General features: G+C 40.1%; 2 protein-coding genes across 15 annotated transcripts in view; one reads left to right on the plus strand and one right to left on the minus strand.

Moving 5' to 3' along the window:
- The window catches only part of APBB2 (amyloid beta precursor protein binding family B member 2), a 341,418-nt gene extending 329,759 nt beyond the window's left edge, over positions 1-11,659 (plus strand). For 8 of the 13 annotated variants that reach the window (XM_074951505.1, XM_074951508.1, XM_074951504.1 and 5 more), the window contains 4 exons: positions 2,669-2,752; positions 3,368-3,483; positions 4,255-4,434; positions 6,716-11,657. In XM_074951505.1, the coding sequence (XP_074807606.1) occupies positions 2,669-2,752; positions 3,368-3,483; positions 4,255-4,434; positions 6,716-6,883 (548 nt within the window). In that variant the 3' untranslated portion in view covers positions 6,884-11,657. Of the gene's footprint in view, positions 1-2,668; positions 2,753-3,367; positions 3,484-4,254; positions 4,435-6,715 lie in introns of all 13 variants that reach the window. The other 5 variants (XM_074951515.1, XM_074951516.1, XM_074951507.1 and 2 more) reach the window with 4 other exon arrangements.
- Positions 11,660-13,305: 1,646 nt separating this feature from the next.
- NSUN7 (NOP2/Sun RNA methyltransferase family member 7) overlaps positions 13,306-27,039 on the minus strand; it is a 64,350-nt gene continuing 50,616 nt past the window's right edge. For both annotated transcript variants that reach the window (XM_074951519.1, XM_074951518.1), the window contains 3 exons: positions 24,138-24,255; positions 19,209-19,323; positions 13,306-15,296 (listed from right to left, as the gene is read on the minus strand). In XM_074951519.1, coding sequence (XP_074807620.1) covers positions 14,652-15,296; positions 19,209-19,323; positions 24,138-24,255 — 878 coding nt within the window. In that variant the 3' untranslated portion in view covers positions 13,306-14,651. The remainder of the gene's footprint in view (positions 15,297-19,208; positions 19,324-24,137; positions 24,256-27,039) is intronic.

Below are 27,039 nucleotides of genomic sequence, written 5' to 3' on the forward strand. Positions count from 1 at the left end.
CTTCCAGCCATCTGTGTGCTGCACCCTGTAGCGTGGGGTAAAAGAAAAATGGCTTTGTGTTTCTTTCTCTTAGCGTAATGGTTGATATGTTGAATGCAGCCCAGGAGACTTACACACAGTAACTAATGCAAGGTATATGTTTTAAATCCACTTGCCTGCACTGAATATCTCAACTCACTTCTATTTGTTGTTCATGGGGATTTTTTATTTGCATCAGCTGTTCACACAGACATTGGTTTCTCCTGCCACAGAGAGGGCATGTTCATAGGCATGGTTTAAAAACACAGGGCTAGATTCACAAAGGGAATCCATCTCTCCTGTTGAGGCTATTCCACTTTGTATGAAAAATGTAAATAGTCATTAGATCAGAGAGGAAAAGAGTGAGAGTGACTCTCTAGCCCAGTGGCTAAGGCACCCACCTGGGAGACCCAGGTTCCAGTCCCTGTTCCAGTGACTCTTTTTAAGTATTTCATACAAAGTGGAACAGCCTCAACAGGAGAAACTGAAAAAGATCCACCCTAGAATACCACATAATCCAACAATTAGGGCATTCACCTGGGAGGTGGGAGACTTTGGTTCAAGTCCCCTCTCCTCTGTCAGAGTGGTGATTTGAACTGGGGTCTCCCACATCCTGGGTGAGTGCTCTAACCACTGGGCAATATGGGGTAAGGGGAGAGGGGACACTGCTACTTCTGCTCCTATTTCACTGAAAAAGCACTGACCTGCCTTAGGTGCCTAACTCCAGGGGGCGGTTCATGGCTATGAATCCAAAGTGGAGATAACTGCTTCCATCTGGCCTGAAGTTAGGTGCCCAACTTCCTTTGAGAGGAGGAGCTTAGGCCCTGCCCCTCTCCTCAGTATTTCCTATTGGCTAGCTCAGATGGCTCTCTGCTCAGCGTGCCGGCTGTTGAGAGTCCTCTTCTCAGGACTTGTCTACACAGTGAGTGCCCAGGGTGTGAATTTAAAGCGTACCAGCTTGCTGCACAGGTGAAAGCCAGGTGGATGTTGCCACAGCACAGTGAAAGTCCCAGGGTGCAGCTTAGCATTCTGCTGCTTGAAAGCATAGTTTGATAAGCCACACTCCAGGACATCCACTTCTGTAGCAGTGTCCAAATGGCACTGTGCAGTGATAGGGTTCCCAGGTGTCCAGTTTTCTACTGGAACGCCTGATCGAAAAGGGACCCTGGCAGCTCCAGTCAGCACTGCTGACCGGGCTGTTAAAAGTCTGGTCAGCAGCACAGTGGGGCTAAGGCAGGCTCCTTGGCTCCGCGCAGCTCCTGGAAGCAGCCGGCATGTCCCTGTGGCCCCTAGGCGCAGGGGTGATCAGGGAAGCTCCATGCGCTGTCCCAGCATCGGCTCCACAGCTCCCATTTGCTGGGAACCGCAGCCAGTGGGAGCTGTGAAGACGGTGCCTGCGGGCGCAGGCAGCGCACACCATGCCGAGCTGCCTGGCCATGTCTCCTCCTAGGAGTCAGACATGCCGGTCGCTTCTGGGAGCAGTGCGGAGCCAAAGCAGGCAGGGAAGCCTGCCTTTGCCCCGCTGCGTTGCCAACCGGGAGCCACCTGAGGTAAGTGCTGCCCGGCTGGAGCCCACACCCTGAACCCCCTCCCACACCCTGAACCCGTGCCCCAGTCCTGAGCCCCCTCCCACACCCAAACTCCCTTCCGGAGCCCACACTCTCTCCTGCAACCCCAACCACAGCCCTGAGTTCCCTACCGCAGCCAAACTCCCTCCCGGAGCCCAGCCCCCGAACCTCCTCCCATACCCCAACCTCCTGCCCCAACACTGAGCCCCAGCCCTGAGCCCCCTCCCGCACTCCAAACCCCTCGGCCCCAGCCTGGAGCCCCCTCCTGCACACACAACACCTCATCCCCAGTCCCACCCCAGAGCCTGCAGCCCCAGCCTGGGCCCTCCTCCCACAACCTGAACCTCTAATGTCTGGCCCCACCCCAGAGTCCTCACCCCCTCCCGCACTCCAACCCTCTGTCCCTGAGCACATGCTGCTGGTTGTTCGCACTCTGCTAATCAGCTGGATGGCACTTGAATCTCTCCTGCACAGCCGCCCAAGCACGCAGCTTACAGGGAACACAGGTGTTTGGTTTTGTGCAAATAGAAAGTTGGCAATCCTAGTTGTAGATTCATACCCTGGCTTGCTGCACATTAATTTGCCATATAGGCAATCCCTCAATCTCCTCACTTTCCCCATGCATTGTCTATATAGCCTGGACACCTAACTCAGGGCTCTGTGCTCTACTGGGTGGTAGGACACCCAAAGTTAGGTACTGCAACACCGAGCCAACACTCCCTTTGTGGATGTAGCCCTTAGAGGCCAAATTGTACATGGCTGTGCTGGATATAAGACCAGCCCTGTATATATGCTCATACCTTAGAGACATATTCATGCAAGTTTTCTAAATGTTTTGAACACAATCCTATTTTTAGTGTACACGAATTGGAGGTTGTATCATCTTCCTCCTTAATTCCCATGGAAATCACTTAACATCTTCTTGCATGAGCTAGAAGGAGTGCAGATCTATTTTAATCAATACAGTATTTTCGGAGTAAAATTACTTGGTAAGCTATTTCTTCTGTCTGTGCAATAAAAGTGTGTTTTACTTGCTCGTGAATGTTGATAAACAGACATTGATTTTGTTTGTTCCCATGCAGTAGATTTCCCAACACCAAAGACAGAGCTGGTACAGAAGTTCCACGTCCAGTACTTGGGCATGTTACCTGTAGTTAAACCAGTGGGTATGTAACACCATTGTTCTTAACTGATGCTAGAAGGGACTTACATAAAATCTGAAAGGGCTAGATTCTGGCTACATGTGCACTGGTAAAGAAAAGTGCAAGGAGCAACAACGCTCTTTACTTGTGTTCTGGATGCACAGGGGTCAGCACTAAGCCTCCACATAGGAAGAAGAGAATGGGACTGTCTAGTGCTCATGGTCTCACTCAGGCTTATGCTTCCTCAGCCAGAATGTTTTGGGAAGGCTGCTGAGACAAAGCCCTTTGCAGCGCCCTCTCCCAACATGAGCAGTGACAATTAAAAAGTCAGAAGGGAGTTGTAAGTGCATAGGACTGGAGTGAGATGCTACTTGAACAAGCTGCCGTCCCAGTGTTTTAAGCCTCCTAGGAGAAGACTGGCAACTAATTCTGTTTTTACAAGGTGATGAAAAATAAAGGGATAGCAGGAGCTAGTCATTTTTTTCTTACGCCCCCGCCATCAGAATGTTTTTAGCTAAGAAATCTAAAGCAACTTCTTTTCTGTGCTTCCAGGTGAAAAAAATAATTTCTTCTAGGTTTTTTTTATGTATTCATTTTATACATTTTTTTTATCCCATTCTCCCTCCCTCTACATTTTAGGTATGGATACGCTGAACAGTGCCATAGAAAACCTTATGGCTTCCTCTAGCAAAGAGGAGTGGATGCCAGTTACCATGAATGTTGCTGATGCTACTGTGACAGTCATCAATGAAAGAGTAAGTTAGGAATAGATTAACATAATAGTTTTAATAGTGCAGTCTCAGAAAGCTGGAAAGACCCCCCCATCTGTAATAGAATTTTTGTTTGTATTGGAGTGTATTCTTTTGTTTCACTTGACGTTTCCCTCCAGTACTGTAAGCTGTGCACAACGGGACCATTTAGTAGAGACTGAGATTTTAAAAAAATCTTACAATTCAACTCCCGCTTTTATGTTAAAGCGCAGCACATCAAGGTTCTTACCAGTCACTTCTGCTCGGCTCAGTTTTATTTGCCCCTTCAAAACATGCCCTGAATACTAAGATTTGCTCTGTCCTCCTCTGCAATTTAGCAAAGACAAGGAATCTTTCAGTCTCTGTTTCGTGCTGCTGCTTTATACAAAGCATTTTCCCAGAAGACCAGTAGAGTGACACTTTCAAGAAATAGGTCTGTTTCACTGCTGCTGTGTCCCCAGGGTAAAATCCCTATTCAATATGGATAAGTATTTTTTTTTTTTTTGAAGACTTACCACAGTCTGTCTTTTCTAAACTGAAATAACCTAAAATCTGTGGTGTGCCCAATACCAGCTGCTTTGGTCTCTCTTCTTCTTGTATTTTAGAAGGGTTAATTGAGTTCAGCACATAGCACATTGCTAATGCTGTACAGATAAATCATAAGAGTTCAGCGCTACTGCTACAGTTTCACCAGGGATTTTAGAAACGTCAATGAAATAGCTCAAAAAGTTGAATTGACTGCATTGTAGTAATGAGCGATCATTGCTTCATAACCAGAATGAAGAACAAATCATAGTGGAATGTCGTGTTCGGTTCCTGTCCTTTATGGGAGTGGGCAAGGATGTCCATACATTTGCCTTCATTATGGATACAGGGAACCAGCATTTTGAATCCCATGTTTTTTGGTGTGAACCAAATGCAGGCAATGTATCAGAAGCTGTTCAGGCTGCATGTATGGTAAGTGATCTTTTTCAGAGTGAACTGTAGTATTTAGCTCTTTCACTAACTCTATAAATAGTAATAATTGTAAATTTGCAATTATATGAAATCCCTATAATATTTAAAGAACTGAAAAAACTGGTATCTTTAATGCAAAATAAATAAATAAATCTTTGAGAATTTAAATAATGCTCCTATACCAACCTTACCTATTTGGGCGAAAGTGATTATGAAATGATAGATTTCATGATTCTAGGGAAAGGAATGGGTGAGAGCAGCAGAATAAGGATAATGGACTTCAACAAGGCAGACTATATAACAAGCTCAGAACTTGTAGGTGAGGTCCCATGGAGGAAAGTCTAAGGGAAAAAGCAGGTCAGGAGAGCAGTTTCTCAACGACACAATAGTAAAGGCACAACAATAAACACATCTCAGTGTGAGGGAAAGACAGGAAGAATAGTAAGAGGACGATAAAGCTCCATCAGGAGCTCTTTAATTACCCCAAAATCAAAAAGGAATCCTACAAAAAGTGAAAACATGAACAAATTGCTAAAGATGAATACAAAAGAACAGCACAAGCATGTAGAGTCAGAAAAGCTAAGGCACAAAATGAGTTACACCGAGCAACGGACATAAAAGGGCAATAAGAAGAAGAACAATAAATCCATTAGGAGCAAGGGAAGATGAAGGAACATGTAGATCCACAACTTAACAGGGAATGAGAGCTAATGACAGATGACATGCAAGAACGCTGTGGTGTTTAATGCCTATGTTGCCTCAGTCTTCTCTAAAAGAAAGTTGTGACTGGATGCATAATATTAACAATTTATATTAACCAAAAGGGAGAAGGAGTGCAAGCACAAATAGAGAAAGGATAGGTTAATGAATATTTAGATCAGTTAGATGCAGTGGTGAGCTGGAACCGGTTGTTAAAATTAGAAGATCTTTTAGAACCGGTTGTCCCATGAGGGAAGTTTAGTTTAAATATTAGTAAAATATTTAACTGTAAGGATAGTTAAACACTGAAATAGGTAATCAGCATGGTTGTGGAATCCCCATCAATAGAGGTTTTTAAGAACATGTTAGACTTACCCCTGTCAGGGATGGTCTTAGGTGTACTTGGTCCTGCCTCAGCACAAGGGGCTGAGATAGATGACTTGTTGAGGTCTCTCCCAGCCCTACATTTCTGTGATTCTATCTCCTACCCCTTTCCATGTCTACAATGTGATGAAGGGCCCTTTTATTCTCATTACATGATCATCTAACACTGGGCAGTTTGACATATATTTTACAAATATGGATAAACTATAGGCCTGTATGCAAATATGCCATTCAATAATTGGAGTAAATTTTCAAATTATACAAGTAAATTGACCCATGAGATGCTTTCATTCACTTCTAAAATCAGACCCTGAAATTTGTGCAATATATGCTCCTTTAAAATAACTAAGTTTGATTCCTGTACTGAAGAATTTTAGATCAAAGATAAAGACTTTGTAGCACATTTTGAAAAACAATAACAGCAAGAAAAAAAAGGCAAGAAAATTATTAATAGTTATTTACGTTATCCTAGGGCTGAGAAGCTCCATTCATGGACCAGAACCCTATTGTCCCATGTGCACAAACACAGAACAGGCAGTCCCAGTCCCAAAGAACTCATACACAATGTTACTAAGATTGTATGTGCATTTGGGATATGTCTGAGGGACTGAAATATTTATTCTGATCATTGGGCCAGGGCCAGCGCTTCTAAAAGTTTCGGTGTGCCAGGGTGTCCCTAGGCCTGGAAAGTGTTCTGTCATCGGACCGTTAAAATAATTTAATTCTTACTTTATTTTGGTTTTCCCTTCCATTTCACTTCCAACGTGAGTGTAGCAGCCAATAGCAGCCAATGAGGCATAAGCTGCTGAAGTTAGAGATTAATGCTTTATCCCATTTTCAAGATGCACTTTGGAGTTTTGGAGGCAATACAGCTAAAGCTCCAGCAGTTCCCAAGGGCATGGCTGTTACAGATGTCTGGGGGAAATAAATAATAAGACTGAGGGGGAGTTTCAGCTTTTCACACACATCAGTGTAATTCAGCATTTGTTTCTAGTCTGTTCTTGAAATAGCCTTTAAAATAGTCACTGATCCCTTAGTTTAGCAGTGGGTTTTTTGGCACCAGTCCAGGCTGGATTGAATCTAGCAAGTTCAAAGGCAGAGTTTGCCGGTAATGTATAAAAAGTACTGAATTTAAGATTCTGATGAGAAGCTATTGAAATGCACTAATGATTGCGGAACACATTTTGCTTTGTTGCAGTTACGGTATCAGAAGTGCTTGGTAGCCAGACCTCCTTCGCAGAAAGTTCGACCACCCCCTCCTCCTGCAGACTCGATGACCAGAAGAGTCACAACTAATGTCAAACGTGGAGTCTTGTCCCTTATTGACACTTTAAAACAGAAACGCCCTGTTTCTGAGATGCCATAGCTGCCCAAGGGAAAGGATTCTTGTAACACTTAATTGAAGATACAGTGGCTACGCTAAAGAAAATGAACTGATGATGTTTGACCTTCCATTTTAAATTGCTGATGCTTTGTCTTCAACGAATTTATCCTTATCAAAACAATGTTAGACAAGCATGTTCTCTCGTTCTTGCCATCATCATGTGATATGAAAAGACGCATGAATAATTTTTTTGCTGTCAATGAGTTACATCATGAGCAGTGGAAGGTCTATTTCTGATTGTAAATATACTGAACATTACCTAAATTCACACCCAAAAAGCATATGGCCACGTCCCTCCTAGTGAACTAATGTTAAAGTCCTTGGAGTGAATGATGCCTGAATTATAGTTTCACCATCTTCTTGAGCTGGATTTGTCACAAGCAACCCTTAAATCTTACAGCACTTTGCCCTGTTTTCAACACTGGAGTAGGTACCAAGTATTAGTTACCATTAAATTACTGTGGCATAAATACCAAGTTTTATTTTTACAAAGCTGCCCCTGTTAGTTTTAAAATGTGCATTGGCATTGGTTTAGGAACCACTGTATAATTTTGCCTGACATGCTTTTGAACCACGGTAACCATATTTCATTTATTGTTTATATATTATTGTTTTGGAGAAGAAAAGTTTTGAATAATTCAGAGCAGGATGCATCAGCTTTAGCCTTTTGCCCTAAAACAGACAAATGCATCGGGGCCTGTTAAATCTATTCTCCAAAATCCTACATGGTGCAACAAAAATGTCATTTATTTAACTGTGGGCTCCAACCATCTATGATTAAGAGAGGGACCTATTCAGAACCGTTATATATGGCACAAACTAGAAAGTTACACATTTTCCCTGTATTACTCCTTGTGTGTGCAAACTTTCATTGAAGGCCCGATCACACAGTTCTTTCATTTGGAGTTTGGTGCTGAGTTAATATTTACATGAGATGCAAAAGGACTATCCCGTTTTTGTTGTGCAGACCTATTCTCATTTATACCATGATGAAATTTCATTTTACTTTAATGCCCTTGCTGTAGCAGCTGTCAACAAAGGAATGATACAGCTGTTCTCTGATGTGATGGAGCTCAATGTAGAGTAACCTGATTTCAGTGCTTTTGCTCCAAAAGCTCCAGCTAGCTGTGTTAGTCCACTCTACTGTAAATTCCTTGGCAACAAACTATGCAGTATTGCCCCTTACAATCGTACATGTGCTAACCTTTGAATGCACTTATATGCTTATCTTTTTCTTTGTTTTTACCCCTTGCCCTCTGTCTTATTACAACTGCAGGTTGGTACATACAATAGAAATGAAAAGTGCAGATGTTTTTACCAGTGTTAAAATTTTTCTGCCTCCATTTTAGACATCTACTTGGAAGGCTGAACCATCTGGGTATGCTGACACTGTAATTTTAAAGGGACATTGTCAAGGCTGATAGGCCCAGAATTTGACCTAGCTTTCTCTTTATATCTATTCCCTAGGGGCTTTTTGTTTTAAATGAATGGTTGAGTCTTTTCTTTTTTTAAAATTGATCACAGTTGCTACCCAGGAGCTACCCCAGTAACAAACAAATCAGGCTGTGGATGAACTTGAATGTGACCATACTGGCAAATGAAGGGCTGATGCTCTACTGGTGTAAAGATGTGCAGCTCCGTGAACACCAGCTGAGGAGCCAGTGCCCTGAAATCCTAACTGGTACCTACAATGGGGCTCTGACCTGGCTGAGGCCTCTAAGCACTACGGCAATATAAAGAATAATACAACCCACTAGCATACACTTAGCTAAAACACTTGCCTGCGGTCCCAATTCAGCAAGGTATTTAAGCATGTGCTTAATATTTTAAATCCATGTCTAAAATTATGCAAGTGCTTAAGCCCCAGTGCAGCAAGGTATTTATGTACCGCAATCCTGTTCGGAGAACCAAGGCTACAAGAAGAAACTTGCACTCACATTCACTCCTTTGTTTCTCTTGGTTCCAGTAGTGGTAATCTCAGTGGTTTCCACTGGGAACAGGGCTGATACCATTTTTTTTTCCACAATGGTTATCAGCAGCCATCAGATGGTAACCCCACCTAGCCACCACCACCCTGGATCATATTAAAATCACTGATCTAGAGACATAAGATGCTATATTCATTGTCACTCCCCAGATTCAGCCTGTTATCTGTTTTTTAATTATAGCAAATATCTTGACAGTGTCCTTTTACAGTTCCAGTTTGAAACTTTCCCAGGATTCAGATTTGCAATGAGTTTTAAATAGTATAAATACATTCCATAGGAGATCCACTGCATCTGTGTGATGCTGCCGCCCCATGATGGCAGATCAGGACCTCCCTTTGTAATTAAACAGACATGTTAAAAAGCTGTTGTTTTTATTCTCTACTTGGTGTGGTTCGGTTTCCTGTTGTGAGGACCATGAGTGCTTAGCTTGCTTTCAGCAGGAAAGCATATAGAGAGAGTCAGGGATGCAGTTGTAGTAGGTATTGAAAAGACAATGGACAGGAATGTATTGAAAAGTCACAGATCATCTGCAGATATTTTGTTTTTAAAATACCTTTGCTTATTTTACCAAAATACTGATTAAGACCTTGATTCTGCAAAACCTAGGCATGTGCTTTATAAGCACATTAGTCTCACTAGCTTCAACAGGATGACCCATGCTCTTACCGGTTATGCACATACCTAAGTGTTTGCAGGATCAAGGCCTAATTTTGTAAAACCAATTATATTAAAACACGATGTTGACTTACTTTCTGCCATGGCCAAAAATTATGGTTGGTGCATGTGTGAGAGTAAATGCCATTGTTTTACCCAATCTTGTAGTGACACTTCAGTTACCTATGCATTCTCTGTATCTCGTGTTTCTGTAAGTAGGCATACACTCTGCCTTATATGTCTCACGTCATTTTTGAATTAACCTGTTAAATACAGCTTAAAATATTTTTATTTTATTTATTCTATTTTTACTGAAATAGCCTGCATTATGATGTTGATGTACTATCTTTACTGGACATGATCTCACAATATATCCAGTGCTAAGTAATCGCTGTGTACTATAGGTTGCCTAAAAAGGTGGGTTTTGTAATTATTTGTAGTCACATTTTTATTGGAGTATGTAGAAGAAATGGCAAAACAATGTGTAAAGCTAATTTCTCTTATTTTATAAATGCAAATAGCAAGTTAGAGGCAGATATCACAGGCCACCTCATTAATATGCTCCATTGCAGAAGCAAGGAGATATATAGCCACAGCCAATGTCTATAGCTTAAAGCCTTTCCTTTGAGTTGCTGCAGTTTTTATTTAAACCACTTATGATTTCATCTGGAAAAAAAAGAACCACCTACAGATTGCATGAAAGGACACTGATCCCACTTACAGAATAATGAGTTCTTAGTGATAAACTTCGTGTAAAGAGCTACCTGTACCTCTTCACACACAAAAAGAAGTCCTTCCTTAGATTTGCAGGATATAAAGCTATGGAATAACTAAGACTGTTCTGTGTCATTTACTAAGATTTCTAAATCCCTTTTCTTTTAATTATATCAAACATGTCAATGAAGCAGGGATATAAAACTGTTAGTAAATCACATGTGAAAACAGCTATTTTTACTTTAATAGCTGATACTGGCTCAGCCTTTACAGCTTTAACATTAACACTGTTACTTCTATCTGTGCAGGCTTAGTTATTTTAATATATTGCTAAAATCCTGTTTTGTACAGTCACCAAACAAAGGTTTGATTTATCTTAGTAGTTGCAAAAGAGAAAGGGAAAATGCACACTGTTTATCAGTTAGAGCTCAGTGTTAAATAAAGCAGCTGATTGACACTGAAAATAACTTTTTTTTTTTGCTGTTGACCACTTTTACACATTGATATGTAATCTGTTGTGAGAATAAATTTAGCTGCATAAAATGCTTGAGTCACTTGTCACTAGTCCATGAAGTTTGGAAAGTAGTTCATTTCTTGGGACAGAAACTTGGTGGGGGGGGAGGAGAAAGACTCTCTGTATTTACTGTTTAGAAAAGATACCAGTACATTGGACATTTCAGAAGAGAGACCATGTATTTTCTGAATTATTCAGTAATAAATGTTAAGCCAGTATTAAGGAAAAGGTGGTACTATGATTCGCCCTAATGCCCAGCTTGAAATATAAATTGCTTTTAAGTCCTAGAAAGCATATTTTTAATGGACGGAGGCGTAAGAGAAAGTCAGATTTGCCTGTTTTAAAGCTTTGGTCATGGGCTATACAGCCTTTTACTTGTATGTTGCTGGTGCAATTCTGGGTCACGGTGGGACTACCTAAAATTTGCCACCAGCTGATGGCAAAAGTGGTTTGTGAACCAAGTTGTTCTCTAGCATCATATTGATCACTGCTGGCTCTTGGACAATCTGGTCAGAGACCTAGCTGGAGATCTAGTCTTCGATCAGGATGAGACCCATTGGTGGGACAGCAGATGGAAACTTGCACTACCGTGCTGTACCCCATATGTGAATAGAACTTCCACTGCCAGAGCTGTAAACTAGCACCTTTGAATGAGCACACTGTTTTTATTTTTAAAAGAGACCGTTTATACTTAGTTTATATGCAATGCATCCGATGAAGTGAGCTGTAGCTCACGAAAGCTCATGCTCAAATAAACTGGTTAGTCTCTAAGGTGCCACAAGTACTCCTTTTCTTTTTTCTTTTTACGAATACAGACTAACACGGCTGTTACTCTGAAACATAACACCCACTGTGCATTATTAAAAATGAAAAGATTTAAAAACCCACTCTTTTGCCTTCCCTTTCCCAACTACAGGATCTCACACCTACTTTGAGCCATGCTTAGTAACTATATTTAAAATAAAATGAATATAATTTTCCCTTTATATTTTCCATTCCTTTTTTCTAAACTGCAGCTTCTTTTCTCATCCCCATTGTGAACTATCATTGTAAAATAGTGTCACTTTGTTCTCCTGCTTTTTTCCAGTTGTACATTGCAAGCATAGGACTCGAGCCAGGAGCCTTACAATCTGCCCAGAAGAAGACCAGAGAATGAATTATGATTCAGTCACAATTCTTCCCCTGGCATTTGGGAAGGAGAAGTTCACCCCTTTTCATGGATCTGTTTACTCTTGACCAGTGAGGGTGGGTGTGTGGAGCCAAGGCTGCTCCTGTTTACTCATGGTGAGGTAACGGGTGAGCAGCACAAAACTTTTAGCTATTAGAATTATTTCTTTTGTTAAACAGATCATATTCAGCAGCACTCAGTAGGAAAACTCACCTTTTATGAGCACAGGTTCGTTTGTTTCTTTCCTTCCCCTATTTTTCTTTGTTTCTCTCCCTCCTTTCTTCCTTCTGTATTTCCCTGGTGGGAGCAATTCTCAATTTTCTACTTTAGATTTCACTCCGCCCGCCCCCCCCACCCTCATCTAAAATGATCACCAGCAGCTAATATTGACATTTGAAATGTTATCATTAGGCTTAACATCTTAATTAGATGAATTATCTCTAACTGGTGTCAGGGTTGGCACAAAGAATCAGGGAGTCATAACTGGTTCCAGGTACTTAATTTCATTTTCCCCCCATGTCTGGGCTATTCTGGGTGGTTGGAGAGGGAAGCCATCCTTTGCTAGGCGCTCCTGTAGATTGCAGTAGATCTACATGCGTTCCTGTCCTGCACAGCCCAGCTGGCACACAGGCAATGGAGCAGCCACTTTGTTTTTTCCCTGCAGTGCAGAAGTAGGCCTGTCAGTGAGCCGTCGCAGCAGGTAAAGCTTCTCAAGAGTGCTTTCAGGTCATACTGAAGGTGCTACTAGGGCTGCAAGGGAAGCAGTACCCACTACCACCTCCTCAGAGCAGTGCAAATACTCGTTTTTAAATGGCAGGCAGCATATTTATTTCATAATCAAATACAAATTTGAGCCTCAAGGGCCACCCCTTGGATGCCAGTGATCTAATGCATGGCTTATTGGTTATAAGTTCCCCTCTTTGTATTTTATGTCATGGAGGGTGAAAAACCAGTTTTGCTTATTCCATTTCTGAATCAAACCCTTGTCAAAGTAGGCGCATTTATCTAGCTCTCCTTTAGAGTCTCTGTACGGAGTATGGAATGTAGACACACTAATATCTCCTACTTTACTAAACTGTCCTAGTTCTCCAATAAAATAAAGGTACCAATACAATGGACCCAAGTGAAATGGGGGGGGGGGAATCTTACTTTTAATATTTATGAAGTACGCACTTCTGATTTAAATTATAAATTGGATAGAAAGTTAATAAAACCAATCCTATTAAAAAATATGTTGCATAATACTTCTCAAGTTGCTAGTTGGGTTAAATATCTTAAGTAGTAAGAGCAATTCTAAATACAAATATCCACTAATCATTTCAAACAGGAAGGAAGTTCTGAAGTTCCACCCAAATTTCAGAGTTAAGATGTCCTATGGTTAAGAAAACCTTATTTTGTCTTGCTTTAAAAAAAAAAAAAAAGTTGGTCCACTGGAACGACTGAGAATGTGATAAACAATTCTAGGTTCCTACAGTTAAATACTTTAATAGATTGACATCTCAATATACTTAGCAAGATGTAACCACATATTAAACTTAGACAGAAATGACTGACAGTTAATATATACTATTTAAAATGATTTATAGTTTAACTTGCAACCTGATCTTTACATATAACTAGAAATGCTGTTTATCATTTTCCCCCTCAATCACCAATGTTTCCAAAGAAACTGTTAGAATCATGTAAATGTAAACCAAAAAACTTGCTGTCATTATTCAAGTGAATAATATAATATTGGTATTAAGTGTTCCTATTTTGCTTGACATTTGTGAACTATCGGGATGTAGCATAAGCAGCACTTTCACCATTTCTGAATTGTTACCGCTCATAGAAAGCAGTTTCATAAAAAGCAGCATTTGAGCTTCCTTTTACCAGCCCCCATTAGGCTGACAATTATGATTTTTATAAACCATGGCAGTACTGTGACATGTCAGAGATAATTCAGAATTCATTTTAGCATCAACATACCTGTCTAGTGTTAAAATGAAATTTTCTATTCAATTTTTTTGTTTTTAAATTTCCTCTGTTGCTTCCTAAAGCACATCTGACTGAACTGGGGCATTCGTGTGCTCACCAGCTGTGCACAAAATGTTCAATGCAAGTGCATACAATGTAGGCATGTGAAAAATCCATACCCATTTTTAGAAAAAACAGGCTGGATTATAATTTTGATAATCTGCTTCCATATGCCATGGTCATAAATAATGACACTTTTCAACAAGATGGTAGCTGAAAATTGTAAGCTCAGACAACCATTTAATTTCATTGTTGCTATCTGAACTTTTAGACCACTGAACAAAACTTGCAAAGATTACTTTTAAAATTAAGTATGCCCAGATATGTACAGAAGGCATGTTTCAACATGTCACGTTCTACTGATTAGCAATTAGCTAATTTTGAGCTCACCCCCAAGGGATTTGAATTATCTATTGTAGTTGTTACTTTACGTGCATTTTAACATTCAGAATTTAATAGCTGGACTGAAACAACTACATAATAGAGACTCTTTAGCAAAACATCGCCCTGCTATTTCCATAATAGCCAAGAAAAGGGTATTAATTATAAATGTTTCCTAAAGGTAAGTAGTGGTCTGCATGGATATACCCTGGCATCTAAGTGTGTGAATCAACTTATATAGGAATGCTTACCACTACAGCAATATAATTTCAAACTCTGAAGAAATAACTATGAACCAATTACAAAAGTCTATTTTCAAATCCAGGGTCGAGGATGCTTAACCATAGTTGAAGGTAAAGTTTCTTTTGGTTTGACCAATTTTTTTGATAAAGAAGGTATAAATAAATCAGGTGCTGAGCTCTTTACTCCAATCCAGCGATAGTAATAATGTTGAGCTGAAATTTGAGATTTGTTCCCTTGTGGATTGAAGTATGGCACCATTACTGGAGGCAGAACTATCTCCACAGGTTTCAATACAACCATTTTATCTTCTGCCCGTGGCTTTTTAATGTGTGTCCGTCTCTCAAACACCTTACTCATAGATGACAGATTGGGTGTGTTCTTCAGCATTCCTGGCAGGGATGAGTTTGAGATGGGTTTGGTCATTTTCTTCAACTGAATGGAACTGTTTGTTTGGTTCACATTTTTTTGTGGCCCACTAATTGCTTTAATTGGTGAAACTTCAGAATTAGTATTAATCATTTCTCGGTTCAGGAACTCTATAATGTTTGTTTGTACCCCAGTATCTTTAGGAACATTTCTTTGCTGTGTTACTTTTGATTTTTTCTTCCTCTTCTCTTCTCTCTTTGATGATTTTCCTATATCAAGACCTTCTAGTAGTCCCTTTGCTGCAGCACGAGCCAAAATGTCTTGTACAGACATTACTTCAGCTGGATCCCTCTGAAATTAAAGAAATGTTAGTGGAGCTAAACTACACCATCAAGTTATGCACTCTATTTTAATCCCTTAGGATACACCTGCACTTTAAAATACAGGGCAATGAGTCTCAGTGCCTGGGGTATGATGGGGTGTATCAATCCCACACTGGCAATACAGGGGTTAATAAACGGCTTTGAGCCCAAGGGGCCACACCCTCTCACCTTTCCTGGGCATGGTCCCAGTGAAGAGAGCATATAAAAGAAAGCAGCTCAGCTCAGTCTGGGCTGGCTAAGGAGGACAGCAGTCATATGATGCTGGCTCCTACCAGGAAGCTGCCGGGACTTCAGACTGCTAAGGCAGAGCACCTTGACCACACTGCAGGGACCGAAGGGGATGACGAGCTGCTACCAGTGGAGAGATGCCAGAGCCAGAGCAAAGGGTAGGAAGTGACCCAGCGGATGCGCTCAGGGATACAGAGACCTGAATCCTGCAACAGAGTAACTGGTTTCAAAGGGCTCTGTGTGAGAACCTGGTGGAGTAGGATGGGCCTGGTTTCCCCTCCCCTACACTTGCCCCACTGCTGCCAGAGCGGCTCCTTGGGCTCTTGCAACTAGAGAGGGAGGCTCCTTGGGCTCTCGCTGCTTACTCCTGACAGAGGAAGCACCCTCCTAGACTTCCACTACTGGGTGCTACTGGACCCCCCCTCACTGGCCCCTTGACACTGGGTCTACAGGCTCGAGCTTGTGCTATGGCGCTAAAAGCAACAGGGTTGACTTGGCTCTGAAGTCCACCCCCCTATCCCCTGCTTCAAACCCAAACACCTATACAGTGCTAAGCACAGCTATGGCACAAACTCAAGTCTGTAGACCAGGCTCTTGAAACTTGCTGCTGTGAGTCTTAAAATGTACAGATGTACCCTTCAATCCCTTCCAGCTGTTGTCAAACTCGGTGTATATTCTAGAAAAAAAATGCAAACATCTTGAAAGCAACAGCTGCATGTTATTAAAGGATGTTGACTTTACTGCAGAATCAAGGGTGTCTATAGTCTAGTTTAGAGGAGGAGAATGGAATTCCAGGCTTGTGTGTTTTATCTGCAGTTTCTACACTGACTTGCTGTGTATCAAGGCACTTTTAAGAACTACATGCTAGATTCACAAAGGAACTTCAGCATGGTGACAAAGTGGAACTTTTACATGCCAAGAAAATCACTGGGATTCACCAAAGTTTGAGTTTGGTGCCTAACCTCCCAATACAATGAAGGGGGCGAGAGAATGAGTCACAAAAGCCTGCAGGCTAGGTGGCTCCTTGCCTCAGCTAACCCCATGGGAGACACCAAGCTGAGAGCAGGCCTCCTCCTTAGCAAGAAGAGGAGAAAAGCCACCACTTCCCTCATAACTTTTAGCCCAGAGGCTAGGGTACTCACTTGGGATCTGCAACTCATCCCCTTCTACCTAAGCAAGAGAAGGGATTTGAACTGGGGTGTGCTACCTCTCAAGTGAGTGCCTTAAGGAGCAGGCTATAAGCCATTCTGATGTGGGGCTCTCTCTCTCGCCTGCTGCAGCTGTTCCATTGTGGACATATAATTTAAAAAGAAATCAGTGGAGCAGGGGGATTGGATCTCCCACCTCCCCAAGTGAGTGCTCCATCTACCAGGCTGTTTGTCTGCTCGCTTTCTGGCTCATGTTGAAGCTATTCCACGCTATGGTTAAATAATGAAATACTCATTTGTTCCCACCTTAGCCCCCAGGCCATTTCAGCAGAGGAATGCCTATCTTGCCCAGTTTGTGCACTACTCAGGGGGCTTAGGGATCTGGACACAAGGCATGGTTCTGGTGGGTGCGTGTGCAGAGGCAGAAACATGGGTGATAAGGAACTTTTACTGAAAATATTTAGGTGTTGAGTGAATTTAGGTACATACAGGGGCAGCTGAGCAGGGATTTTGGCACCTAAAAGTGGCAGTTAAGCACCTATGCCCTTTTGCGAATCTAGGCCTATATTCCGCCTATGTGTATGAAGAGAAAAATACATCACCATTTATGAACACCGAATTAATTGTTTGCAAAGCACTTTGGGTGAAATATACAATGTAAAAAGTATTACTAGGAAGTTTGCCCACTATTAAATTCTTTTTTAAGATACAAATTAAACTGTCAAGATAGATACAAGGTTAGAACCACAACAGGGCTGGGAATGAAACTGAGGACCAGAATACTTAGGCTGAAACATCTCATAGTGAACTCTATTAGTGTGTCCAGCAGTCTCCCTCAGACAAATGGTGGGAGCCCCATCTGTGGCATAATCTAAAATTTGATTAGATGATGTATTTTGGGGGGGGGGGGGGGGGATTCTGCACTGGCAGGAAGTTATACTAGATGATTTAACAGGTTTTTCCATTTGGAATTCTCTTGCCGTAATGGAACGCTTTGACTTATCTATCATCCCAAGAGAGAAGCTTCTCACCACCCATGGTGTTGTCATAATACGTAGGGAGATGGACTGACTGATCAAATCAATCTTATATTTAACTTCCACAATTAATAACCTTGAGTATTTTATCCCCCAAGAAAAGAGAAATGACAAGTTTTCCCCACTTACAAGCCACCTTAAAAAGTATCAGTTGTGGTCATCATTTTTCCAGCCTAGCTGAGCACTGCATTGATGTAAACAAAGCACTAGCATGAGGCCAACCATTCTTTAAACAATTTAAAAGCCTGAGACAGCAAACACTGCATGTAGTGCTTACTATGCCAATCTTATCCAAGGACAAGTCACAATGCAGGAGCGGGATGTAAGCTGGAAATTACTTTTAGCTTAATTACAATATAGAATGTATCTACAGCATGTTCTGTTCTAGTAGAAGCTGTATTGTGGATTTTATCAAGTTTATATACTAGTGTGCATTTGTTCTGGAAGGAGAGCCTTTACCTCAAATATGTCATTTGAAACAAAGGCATATTTCTAGATACAAAAATATTCAATTAGAAAAAAAATAAGATTTTTAAATTTCAAATGAAAAAATATTCAGAAGGATAAAAACAGACTTCTTTTGTACAGTTCATCAAAGCAAGCTCATTCATTTTCTTGGCAAAGAAATCTAGAGTTGGAGACAGTGACTGTGTGTAAATGAGTAGTAAAATATATTTTGGACTGTAGACACCATTCAAAAGATTCTACTTGAAGCATCAAAACATATCCATGTAAAACAAATTACAATAAATACTTTCTTAAAAACTGTTCAACTATCTTGGGGATTCAATCCTCACTGGAAACTTTTTACTTTTCACTCCATGGTCACGTAGTGGGAGAAGATTCATCTGCTTCAATACTAGTGAACAACATACATATAGCAGTGCTGTGATCCCTGCTGGGCTTGATGTATACAGGCAGAACAGGATGATTGCCTTAACAGCCTCTCTGCTTAACACCAGTTTCAATCAGCATGTTAAACATAACATGGTAACAGGGGAGTAAGGTCATAGGGAAAGAAGACCATAACTGCATACAACCCAATCCTCCCTAAAATGTGACAGAGTTAAAAACTGGATCAAGCAGTACAATAGATTTCATTTGTCACACAGACCCACCTCTTTGATACATAAACACTGAATAGAAAACTTGTGAGCTTTCCAGAACATCCCTTCTATACCTCAGCATAATGCAATTTCAGAAGCTGGATCTTTCAGCTGCACTTGCGTCTAGAAAAATTGTTGCACTGATCGAAGAAACAAGCAATTTTTTGCCTAGCAGAGTGTAACCAATGCTCAGAGACAAGTCCACTGTCCTGTCTGTATGATTATGGTGAAGTCAGGTAATTTATGAATGTTCCCGTCTGTGTGTTCATTTTTAAATTATATTTAAAAAACAAAATAAAGAGAAAATCATGTATACGTCTTAAACAAGTACTTTTCCCAATGCATACTTTTTATGGCTTACCTGTCTTGCTAGAACAGCTAAAAAACAGCAATTGGAAATCTCTGAAGGTTCCATTTTGAAAAAAATATCAGAAGGGCCCTCTATTTCTGAGTTGCACCACAGAGAAGGACTAAGTCTGTAAATATTACAAACAAGACTTGTAATTTTAAAATGTAAATAAATAGGGAAACAAAAAATCAGCTGAGTACAGCACACAGACAAACTTTTCTTACTGACATGCATTACATTTTAGACACCCTGTTACTCATTTAAAAATACAATTATGATTAAAACAAAAATTTACTGATAGAATTTTAAATAATTCATATTGTCTTTACCAACAACAAACCTGTACTGAAATAAACTTTTGAATGTTCTATCACATTTTCATAAACTCACTGAAATTAGGTCCAATTATTAAACAAATCACTGTGCTTTGAGTATATCAAGACAGTGAAGATGTTGATCTGTATTAAATACAGACACATTAATTCAAATGTATTAAATATATTTTTCTTTGTTAATGGAACAATATCAAATTATATATTATAAAAAGTTCCTTGCGTGTGTAGCTAGAACATTTAAAAACTAAAAAATTTAAAATCTAGACCCTGATCCTCAGGTTCATTAGACTGCTTTGAAATAGCTGCATTGAATATAGAGACAGTGGTATATTGACTCCTATGTCAACTTTCTCCTTGCAGATTCCAGGACCATTGGCAGCCAGTGTAAATTAGAGCAGCCATTAGACTGCTCCAACTTACACCGTGGTATGAGACTGGTCTACTGGACCAAAATCCACCTTTGTACCACCTCCTCCTTACCTGTGCCATGGGCTTCTCCAACTGGTGATCATCTAAGGAAAAGCACTTCAGTACAGAGCACTGGATTTGATACCAAGGAGTATATGGAATCAATTCTCCAATACATGTACCTTTGAATAATGCTTAAGGTGGGCATGGTATATCTAACAAGAGTAATACCATTAGGACTCCCTATAACATATTAACTGAGAGAAACTGAATAATTTTGCTACATATGCAGAAGCTAACCTAAACTTGGCATGGTAGTCTCTGAAGAGCCAAAAATGGAAATACACCAACTACTTAAGAGTCTTCATCTGAAAACAAATGGTCACAATGCACACCCTAAAAGGAAACATGGGTTCAGATGCTGCATGCTGCTCAGAGCAGGTCAAGAGCACAGAGGGGACAGGTATAACACCTTTCCAACAATTCAGTCCTAAGATGAGCACATGCTGGCCCAGAGTCCCACCACAAAACAGAGCAATCTGAAGGAAAGCCTCACTGAGGGACTCCTTAGGCACCCATATCTGCCAAGTTGAAGTCTACTTGCTGGAGTGACACTGACAGATATAACAGACCAGAGAATCAAACCTATGGCAGTTTCTGAACTAGTGGTTTCCTGAACCCTTGAATCTTTTGTTTAAGAGAAAATCAAATACTGAATAAAGTCACCATCTCTAGATCAGTGATCTTCCCTAACCAGAAATCTTTGCAACTGTTCCTTTCACTTTTGTTCTCTGTGCAAATTTTCCAAAAGGAGAGAGTATTTTGCTCCTCAGCATAGACAAGATCAGAGTAGATTTAGCAACAGCACAGATATTGGACTGTTAAATTATAGCCTGTTCCCCTCCAGCTGCAAGTTCTCCCCCATCTGATCATAGGAGTTGGCAGTTCTTCAGCAGAATTTCTTGATGAATTCTGCACTCTTTGAAAGTGTGTATTAAAAAAAAAAAAAAAATTATTAGAGTCACTATTTCTCAAGGAAAACAGCTCAAGAAAATGGTCATGAATAAAACATTTTAATACATTTGGGTTTGAAAACTTTTCCAATTTATGAAAACAATCACAGTATATATTTTATTTAAGCTATGCCATTATTACTTTGCTCATGCAAATTACTAGGAGTTCATAACTATGCATTAAAACATGCAAAATATAGTTACCTATAAGGTCCTCAGGATATAATATTTTCCTTCTTCCAATAAAGGAAGCAGTGTTTCCAGAGTCATTATTTTGAATTTTTCTTAGTTATAAAGTAGTTTAGGTGTGTGATATCCAAGGTGAGTTTTATCTGCCCTTGCTTTCTTAGGATTAGGAAGCACCTTAAACTTGTGTAAAACACTTTTCTTTTGGCTGGTGTAATGGGTTCCATAATATTTTAGGGAAAAAATTATCAGAGTGAGTTTGTTTTTTCTGACACTTAGGTCTCCTTTTGAGGATTTGCCACAATACTGCTTTATAGCAATGAACACTGCTATGGCTGTAAGTGTCCAAGGTGATTCTAAAGACTGCTGGGTTTCAAAGTCCCTCTTTTTCCCACTTTGGAGACAAGAAGTGGCAGGACTTCATAGCCCTTCAAATCCCAAAAGAACAAAAACAATCTAAAGTCTTGAGGCCCATGTTGGTTTTTGGTCCATTGGTTTTTGACATTGAACCTATGGCACTAATGTAGAATAGTTGTATAAGGGCTCCCTTTCACCAGGGACATTTTTACAATGGGAAGATGTATTATGTTCTAACATGTCTTAATTAATATGTTGTAAAATACTCAGACAAGGATGGCTATGTTAAAGTCATCTACGCTAGGGTTGGCCATGATTAGCTAACAATTTCAATCACTATCGGCCCTGTCTAAACTGAATCCTAAGTACTACTGTACATTTTGCTACTTAACACGTTTTCTAATACTATATGTATGGCCGCTGTCAAGAGGCTCTTGGAGAGTGCCTAGATAATCAAGGGCAGAAATATGGCATCATTTTCATTCGCCTCTGGCAAAGTAGCATCCCCTGCCTTTTCTCCTAGGGCAAGTTTTGTTATTTGCATTTATATACAAAATAAAAATAATTACTGTAATTATTTACATTTCTGTATTGTGATTTACCCCTTCAACTCACAAGTGGGTACAGAAATCTTTTTAACCATTATGGTAGCTGGAAAGGATAGTTTGTGTTCTAAACCTCCATTTGAAATACCTAGACTCCTTCGAAAAACAGCTCCAAAATCCAGGAGAGCTGACTAAGCCTGGCATCATCCTTAGAGTTTCATGACATTTTTCTATGGAGAGTCTCAGACAAGACTTTAAAACACAGGTCCTCTCACCTATGTATGGACATTAAAGATACCATGAAGATACCATGACACTTATAAGTGGAAACTTGCCCCAACATCCTTGGCCAAAATTTCTCCTTCCACACTTCTGTGCAGCAGGGTATGCATATGATTATTCCTACTCTCAATTCCAATGCAGTGAACTAGAGTGGTGCCAAAAGTGTTTTGGTTTGTCAAGGGCTTTGCAATCCTTTTGTATGCTTTCGGTGTATGTAAACAAAGTAGAATACTACATGTGAAATAAACAATGTTAGTGAAACTTCTGAGCACTGCCTGCAGCAATATCTAAAGCCCACATTAGTGTTGAGATAGCAAGAAAAAATCTATTTTAAGAGTCTGCATGCATATCTGGAAACTGGGCATTTTTTCCAAAGACGGTAGGGTTTGAACCTGTGTAACTTGGATGACTTTACACACTGATAGCAACTCTCATTTTTAAAAAATAATTGTGGTGTTAAGCTATTTTTTCTTTGCTGTTTGATCTTCTAGTTACTCTCTGACAAGTCTATGCCTAAGTTCCCTGGTCTCAAACCTGATTCAGTTTAGCCTAGTTTTCTCCCTGCTCCTGTTGGTAGTGAGAAAACAGTACAGTACTCCTATACCACCAGTCCAGTACCACATCATTTCCATTCCAGTAATACTCTACTCCCCACTCTGCCAGAATGCTGATCAGAGAGTCACTGTGCAATCAGATCAGCAATCTGGGAGCAACGCACTTTGCACTTCCACATTACCAAAAGGAAGGGCAGGTGGCAGAAAAATATTAAACATTGCCATGATGCAAGGGAAATTGAGAGGTCATGGTTTAGGATAGAAGCATGATTCTGAGGGGTAAAAATTCTAGCTAAAATATGGCCAACATTTGGTCTAAGTGTGAATAACAAATTGTACAATTTTTTGCCAACTTTTTGGATTACTAAAAAGACAAATCTACTAAATCACATACAGTATTTGACACTTTTCCTGGTCTCATCTCTAAACTGGTATTAGACAACCCATACATACAACACACAACTTTGGGATTAAACTAAGGACAACTCTTGTCAGCAGATCTACCCCTTTTCATTGGACACTATATAGAATAAGGTAGAATACAATATTAGAATGTTTAGTAAGGATTGTAATAGATTTGCTAGAGTAAAAGTAAGGGTACGTTTGAAACCATGCTCTGAAGCTGATTTACAACACACACAATCAAAAAATGGTTTAATTCACAACTACTACATTTTAACTAATTTAACTAATTTAATGTGTTCAAATCTCACCTATGGAGAGGATAGAATTTAGACTGTTTTCCTTTGACTCATCCTATCAGGGAGCAGGAGTCGGAGTGTCTCACTATGTCCTTGAGACAGGAAAAGGAAATCAGCGCTCTAAGCCTACAGGAGTCTTATGAGCTTTGGGGATCTCAGGACACCTCAGAAGCCTGGTTGCTTCCGAGCCTCATGGAAGCAGACCAGACAACTGGGTCCTATATTTTGAAATGGACATCTTGGAAGATAAAATCAACTTGGCTTCCTAGCTAAGAAGCAAGTTCATTAAACGTGACTGCCACATAAATTGAAATACTTACTTATAGAGAACAGATAGTTATATTATTTATGATTTGGGAGAGAAAAAAAGACAGCAGAAGCCAACTTTACTTAAATTACTCATCATTTAGATTTAAAAAATAATCTTCATAGGTCCATACAATAGACATCTATGGTAAATACTCAACCAACACAACTGAGCAAAGTTAAAAATGGAAAAATGTAGCTAATGCCTTTCTATGTTTTTTAGTATTCCTCAGACAGGACTATTTATTCCTTACCTATAAGGCTGTGCTTTACTTCCTTCCACTCCAGATTCCAGTGCTTTGTTCAATATTGCGTCATTTTCTTCTGGATAAACTGAACAAGTGCAGTAGACAATGGCTTGCACTTTATTAACTATAAACATGCAACAAAACATTTTTCTAGTTTACCATTTTTGGAATAAGGAAAGCAATTTAAAATTCAAAAATATACGATTTTTTAAAACATACTTCTGTTTCAATTGTTATGAAAATCATTGGAAAGTTATCAAATGAATAGTGAATATGCAGAAATATTCAGTGAATGATCAGATCATAGAAGATATTAAATCATCCTTTCCATCTCTCCCCCCACAAGGCGAGTTAGTATATTTCTAGTAATCTGTCCAATGTATTTTAAATTTTCAAAGCAACAGAGCTATACCACATTCTAATACATTGCATTTCCAGGAAGTTTTTATTGTTATTGAGATTACATTTTTCCTTTTCAAATGTCATCCTTTTACATATAGTAATACCCACGTGTGCCAACCTAAATAATTTCTCTCCAGTGCTTTTTTATTTAAATGTATTTTAAATATTTGCAGACTTAGGCACAAATCCAGGCCTGTGTGTGAGCTGTGCTCATGCTACTAAGAACAGAGGGGTGAGGGGAAAATGGGATAGATCAAAGTGGGAATTACAGTAGAACCTCGGAGTTACGAACACTTTGGGAATGGAGGTTGCTCATAGCTCTGAAATGTTTGTAACTCTGAACAAAACATTATGGTTGCTCCTTCAAAAATTTACAACTGAACATTCACTTATTACAGCTTTGAAACTTTACTATGCAGAAGAAAAATGCTACTTTTAACCATCTTAATTTAAATAAAACAAGCACAGAAACAGTTTCCTTATTTGTCAATTATTTTTAAAAACTCTCTCTTTTTTTAGTAGTTTACATTTAACACAGCACTGTACTGTAAAGAATTTGCTTGGGGGGGAGGGCGGCTCTGCTGTCTGATTGGTTCCGAATGAGGTGTGTGGTTGACCAGACAGTTGGTAACTCTGGTGATTGTAACTCTGAGGTTCTACTGTAATCCACTTCCCAATCCTGGGGCCATGACTAAGCCTCCAGGCAAGTTCCCAACATAATGACGGTAGCCTCAAAGCTGTTATACTATGGGCTTGCTATCATCAGCCCCTAAAGGCTAGTCTGGGGAACATCAGAACATAGGGATCCCCTGTTCATGCCTCCTGCCACAGGGACAGGAGGGGATGGAAGTGCAGGTAGTGCTAGAATGACCCTATGCCACTTTAAGAAATCCCTGGCTGTCTAGGGGAATCTTTGTCAACGGTCACCTTTCTGCTGCCAGATTGGCACAAAGCAGCTGGAGCAGGTAGCAGGATTTGGGCCCTAGTTCTTCCTTAGCCACCACATTGGCCAAACTGTACACATTTAGTCCTTCTAAGTTGTTCCACGTGAATCTGTCTCTCCACACTCTTTGTTTTTCTTCTCTGAACCTCCAATTCATGTTTCTGGGCATTATAGATCCCATGAATTGAAGTCTCTTCCAGGTGCTGTTACACCAGAGCAACAAACAGAGACAGACATGCAATGTCTCGGCACTTATACCACAAAAACCATGGCTGCTGTATCACACTTCAAATGCATTTTTAATGTGTGATTAATTATTACGGTTTATTATTTGTACTACCATGGCACCTATCAGCCCTATGCCCAGGCTACATTTACAGTTTAGGCAGACATAGATACAGTGCTCAAGGGTGTGAAAAAAGCTACACTCCAGAGCACCATTGCTATGTTGACCTAACCCCGGTGTAAACACAGTTAGATCAATGGAAGAATAATTCCATCAACTTAGCTACCATCACATGGGGAGATGGTGTTCCTACAGCAACAGAAAAACTCCTTCCATCCCCATAGGCTGCATCTAACGCTATAGGGTTATGCTGGCATAGTCACGGCCCTGCAGCTATAGTCCCTGTAGCATAGGCCCTAGTCATGGGCACGGCCCCATTGTGCTACGCACTGTATGAATGAAGAACAAAAAAATGGTCCCTGCCCTGAAGTTCATCCCTAGGGCTCTTCTGCTTCACGAGACTTTTCCTCCAACTAAATAATGTTTTGGATATTTTTCCTTAGTTTGAATATTTCCATATCCTTCAGGTCTACAGTGCCCTCATTACTCTGTGCATGCAGTAATAGCCTGATCCTGCAAACACTTCTATGTGTGTGTAACTTTCCTCACATGACTAGTCTCATTGTACTTAAAAGTTATTTCCATGTCTACTGTCTACAGGATTGCCACACTACTGTGGGGAAGCAGTAAACTGCTACATACAACATATGCTTCTGTTTACCAACTTCTGAGCCTTTTTTAGTTCCTCTTGATTCTTTGTCCCAGATCCTCAAAGGCATTTGAGGCACCTAAGTCACACTGATTTCAATGGGAGTTAGATGCTTAAATACTTCTCAAGATCTGGGGCTTCATCATTTTTATTTACTACTTTAGTTATTGCAAGTAACTTTTCAAAAGCATTTAAGTCCCACTGAAAGTCACAGGGAATTAAGTGCCTTTGAAAATTTTATCCTATAATTATATATCACTTTACTACTGCAGCTGGTAACAGGAAAAGGATCCTAACCTTACTGGCTGCTTTACCGGCTTTTACGTTCTTCTCTAACTTCGGCGCATGAAACAGGTAAGGAGGAAGGACTTAGTACCACTTATATAAATGTTGAGAGAAGGAAACTGAGGTAATAAATTTATTCACAGTAGACTATATGAGGTGGACATTACTTTGAGGACATGGTACACATTTACTGTTGAAGATTTAAAGTAAGAAATGCCTATTTTTTTTATACACTGCATCAAATTATGGTCATGTTTTCGCAAACTTGAGAGAAAACAGACTT

Source organism: Natator depressus, chromosome 4, assembly GCF_965152275.1.
Source record: "Natator depressus isolate rNatDep1 chromosome 4, rNatDep2.hap1, whole genome shotgun sequence".
NCBI classification, from domain to species: Eukaryota; Metazoa; Chordata; order Testudines; family Cheloniidae; genus Natator; species Natator depressus.